This window comes from Borostomias antarcticus (genome assembly GCF_949987555.1).
Source record: "Borostomias antarcticus genome assembly, chromosome: 7".
NCBI lineage: Eukaryota > Metazoa > Chordata > Actinopteri > Stomiiformes > Stomiidae > Borostomias > Borostomias antarcticus.
This window is the reverse complement of record NC_140240.1, coordinates 30,565,195-30,570,194: the sequence shown is the minus strand read 5'-3', so window position 1 is coordinate 30,570,194 and position 5,000 is coordinate 30,565,195. Positions and strand designations below refer to the sequence as shown.

The window sequence follows — 5,000 nt, the reverse complement described above, 5'->3', positions numbered from 1 at the left end:
CTCTCTCTCTCTCTCTCTCTCCCTCTCTCTCTCTCTCTCTGACCCCGCTTGCCCTTTTCTTCCATAACACCACCTTCGGTGCAGAGAAATTATTTAACATTTCATAAAGGTCAACTAGCCAAGCTCAAAGGGTTCCATATTGATGGTGCCAGAGGGCTGATTGACATTTCATTTGAAAACACCCAGACAGAGAGGAGTCTGGGAAATTGATATGTCATCTCCGAAACAATACACTGGGTCGTAACCGCACACTGTTACCTTTTGAATTTGTAGATGACAAATACAGCCAAACCCACGACCACCACCGATAGCAGCATGAGCATGGCCGAGCCGCTGTGGTTGTCACTGGTGTCCACCAGGGGCGCTGTAGAGGCGGGAGACAGAAGTCGAACGGTACGCTCCATCGACTGAACAGCGGAACTCTCAGGCAGTTTCAATCCACACAATTAATCATGCACTTCTGAGCCAACGTTGATGCTAAACAAAAATTGGCGCCTACTTATTGATGAATTATCATTGATAGAAAGGTTTGTACAGTATTATAGTATTGACTTCTCTTACTGGTTATCTTATAAGCCCATAGGACTGAAGGAGAATCCCCAATAGGCACAGGCACACATAACGATGCTCACTCCCTGAATGTCTCTGTGTAGCTACATGGTGGGGAGCCAATCAGACACAGGGTTGAGGGTCGTTAGTTACCGGGGCAACATAAAAACAAAAAAAACACCTGACCGTCCACTTCTCTCTACGTATAAACGTCTACCTGTCTGTTTAACTCAATGTCATGTTGTGGTTATCGTCAAGGTAGCGAGCTAAAACAAGGTAGGGGGGCGTGGTCGGAGGGGGGCTCACCTGCGGAGAGGTGGGCCGCGTACACGGTGACCTGGACCCCGGGCCGAAGGGTGAACTGGACCAGGTTCTGATTGAGGGCGCCGAGCAAGACCTCCGAGAGCTAGAGCACAGGAAGCAGAGAAGATATCTTTATCGTCATCCCCATCTGAAGGGATTCCCACAATCCCGCTGTGCGTTTCCCCGATGGATTAATGCGCCGACGTACCGAACGCTACCGCGCGCTTGTCGCTTGTCGCACTGCGGCCTTGTTGAAAAGCGCTCTCCTTCACACGCGCGCCTGATTACTCCTGATTACAGCGCCCGGTGAAACCTCGCTTAATTCAGCTCTTCCTACACGCGCCTCTCCACTTCGAGGAAAATATCACCGGTGGAAATGATACGAGCGAGGATGTTTCTGTTCCATAATGTATGGGCTGGGACCTTAAAATCGTTTTCTTTTTAGTGGCCTGTAATCTTGTTCTTCCAGGGAACATGTAACGTTGATATAAATCAAGCGAATGGCCCTGACCTCGAGGTAAACGCTGAAAAAGGACCGGAGAATCGCGGTGTGTTAAGGCCATAATCTGGACCAGTCACATGTGCTGCTGTGTGCAGCTTTTACTAATCTCTACTGTGACCGCTATAAGATCTTCCCTGCATGTAACGTTATGAATCTTCATCCCTTAGCAAGTCTAAAAATAAGATATGGTTTCTGGGCGGGGATCCTGGGGGGGTCAGGGGGGACATGACCCCCCCAATATTTGAGATCATTAAAATTGTCCCCCCCCCCAATATTTAGATTGGGGTAGTGGCATTCAAATGACCATACAGCCGCGTAGGAAGATGTCCCCCCCCAAAAAATACTCTTTGTTTTTAAAAAAAAAAAATCAATGTAAAATGCCCCCCCCCCAAAGATCCTGACACTAGTGGTGGTGTGTGCAGCTATTACTAATCTATACTGTGACCGCTATAAGATCTTGACTGTATCTAACGTTATGAATCTTTATCCCTTATCAACTCTAAAAATAAGATATGGTTTCCTTTTCAATGACATCATAGTACAGTATAATACACTAGATACCATCCAATCTGTGTCCAGACCAGAGATTAAATCAGGGCACGTGCGAAAGACAAAACCCCGACCTCGGCTAAACAAATCATTCATCGTATTCGGCCTGCGCGGCTTCGTTAATCTTATCCCACTCGTTTGCCAAATTAATTATGATATGAGTAATTTCTCTAGTCGTTCGTTCTCCTTGTGTATTTCTTAGTAGTTTAAAATTAGACTACCGCTTGAATAATTACTTTTTCTCGCTGTGTATCGGGGTCGGTAAATCTATTATGCATTCTAATAAGCAGGAGAACATTAAGCTTTCAAGATGCCAGCCTTGAATGAAGATTTATCACCGACTCAGCACCGGGGCGGGGCTTGCCCAAGCAATCAGTCGGAGGGAGGGGGGTCAGGTAGGGGAGAGGAGGGAACGAGGATCACATTGATTCCTTCCCTCTAAAGATCACTTCCCATGATGAGCCAATGTGACTTCATTATCACTCATCTTCCATTATGAGCTCTGAGCTCGCCGGGTCCATCTTGATAAGCGGAGGGATGGCGTGATCGGATGTGTCCGCTCCTTCGCTATCGTCCGCGCCCGTCCGGGTGTGACCAGAGGCAAGGTACGCTGCGGTCACCGGGTGTGACTCGAGGCAAGGTACGCTGCGGTCACCGTAGATGATGATGACTGCTGAGAGCCTGTAGCTGTACCAGAGCTGAGCCTGGATGTGTCCATGGAGCAACACTGACCCCTACTGGAGGGAAGCGGTACTCAGTCCTAAATGTGGGGGTCTGTTGTGCTGGGGCAGTGCAATGAGTGCTAATAGGGTTTTTAAGGGGTTTGTCCGTTGCTTTAACAGGCCTTTGCTTGTTCAAATTGTGTTATTTTTGTTCAGTTGTGTTATGCTATGATTTTAAACCTGTAGCACTCTGAGATTTTTTAAATGAAAAGTGAGTTACAAATAAAATGTATTATTATTATTATTATTATTATTATTATTATTATTACTGCTCCGGGACAGACAATCCCTGCAGTGTGATGTCTTTGCTTGTGTGTTTCTTTGCTTATATGGAAACAACCGACTCTCTGATGGTGAGGACGCCAACCAATTAGAGCTCAGATATCTGCCCTCACCTGGTCTAAGTGGGCGGAGCTTCTCTCCGGTATCTGCCCTCACCTGGTCTAAGTGGGCGGAGCTTTTCTCCGGCTTGCCCTCCGTTAACTCTTTGTCGGGCAGCAGGAAGAACTCGGCTGCCGTGGGCAACCCCGGGAGGACGGAGACCAGCAGCTGGTCTTCTCTGATCCCAGAGGCCTGGAGGAGAGGAGAGGAGGAGGAGGGGAGGAGAGGAGGAAGGGAGGAGAGGAGAGGAGAGGAGGAGGAGAGGAGGAGAGGAGAGGAGAGGAGAGGAGAGGAGAGGAGAGGAGAGGAGAGGAGAGGAGGAGGAGGGGAGGGGAGAGGAGAGGAGGGGAGAGGAGGAGAGGAGAGGAGAGGAGGAGGAGGGGAGGAGGAGGGGAGGGAGGGGAGGGGAGGGGAGAGGAGGGGAGAGGAGGAGGGGAGAGGAGAGGAGAGGAGGGGAGGAGGAGGGGAGGGGAGGGGAGGGGAGGGGAGAGGAGAGGAGGGGAGGGAGAGGAGGTGGAGGAAGAGGAGAAAGAGGAGAAAGAGGAGTACAGTTAGAAAGGAGGGAGGGGGGAGGAGGAGAGGGAGGGGAGGAGAGGAGGAGGAGGAGAGGAGGAGGAGGGGAGGTGAGGGAGGGGAGGAGAGGAGGAGGAGAGGGAGGGGAGGAGGAGGGGAGGAGGAGGGGAGAGGAGAGGAGGGGAGGAGGAGGGGAGAGGAGAGGAGGAGGAGGAAGAGGAGAAAGAGGAGTACAGTTAGAAAGGAACAGAATAATGTGAGAAGGGAGGAAGATACACATGAGTGAGACCAGAAAGGGACTGAGGTTTAAACACCAGAGACCACGTCTCCCTCTGCAGTCTCCCTCTCCAGCAGCACCGTGTGACATCAGGAAAATAACTGACTCACTCATGACGACGGCCAGGGGTGTAGCAGCGACTGAAGAAGTGGGTATACTCTGACTAAGGAAGTGTGTATACTCTGATTAAATAAGTGGGTATAATGTAACAGAAATTGTACAGTTTTTACTTTAGTGATGTTTAAAGAAGTGGGTTTACTGTGCGTCAATGGATAAAGAAGTGGTTCTAGTCCATATACCTCTGTAAACCCTCCACTACACCACTGCTGATGGCGTCTCCATCAAATCAACCGTGACCTTTAACCCCGGGATGGTATAAATCAAAGAGATTTCAAAAACGGCGCACGGCCTCCAAAGCCGCCCTGACAGCTCGGATGAGGAACGACGCGTCTGGCGGTGACACTTCCTGACCGAGGGGCGGAGCCGGCCGTTCCCGGCGGTTACGCTGGGCCGCGGCGCTGGACGGACAACGGGACAGATTTACACGCGGGGGCGCAACCCTGAACCCGCGGGCTCGCTAGCGTCGGGCGACGCCGCACCAATCCCAATGCGCTTACAAGATTTATCTATTTGTTTTTTTTTATGTCGTAAAAACCTGGACTCGTGTCCCTCCAGAGCCTGGGGTCAGCGGGCGTGTGTCAGAAGGAGACGATTACGTTTAAGGTCCAGCGGACCGACCCCTACTAAGCGTTAATGGTGCAGTCCGGAGGTCATCCACTCATTGGGTTTACCTTCCCTCAAGAGTAAACATTAGATCTGCTGTACCACGTGCTGAATTAATCTTTATTAATCTTTTTCTATGAGCCTGTTCTGCTAAGTGCTTGGCTTTGTTATATGATTCACTTAAATATCAATTATAGACTACAGGGATAGCTAACACATAATGGCCGACCATGTATCCTCCCTCTTAAGCACCTATTGTATTTTAGATTGCTATTCTTGTACTTTGTCTTCAGCACTATATTATGCTCTTAGTCACTTGTTTTAGAGAGAAGATGCACTTGTGAGTTCTGGCGAGTAGTAGTACATTGGCTCTTCCTATGTTAACTGCAATTGTTGTTAGTCACTATGGATAAAAACATCAGCTAAATGACTGTAATGTAATGTAATAATTTAGGCAACTTCTCTGTAACTGTTTGTGCAC

At 49.3% G+C, this 5,000-nt stretch overlaps 1 protein-coding gene across 1 annotated transcript in view; it reads right to left on the bottom strand.

The window, feature by feature from the left end:
* sorcs1 (sortilin-related VPS10 domain containing receptor 1) overlaps positions 1 to 5,000 on the bottom strand; it is a gene marked incomplete at both ends in the record, with an annotated part of 126,768 nt that overhangs the window by 3,846 nt on the left and 117,922 nt on the right. Inside the window, 3 exons of the mRNA XM_084441475.1 lie at positions 259 to 364; positions 856 to 955; positions 3,064 to 3,198. Of these exons, the coding sequence (XP_084297601.1) occupies positions 259 to 364; positions 856 to 955; positions 3,064 to 3,198 (341 nt within the window). The remainder of the gene's footprint in view (positions 1 to 258; positions 365 to 855; positions 956 to 3,063; positions 3,199 to 5,000) is intronic.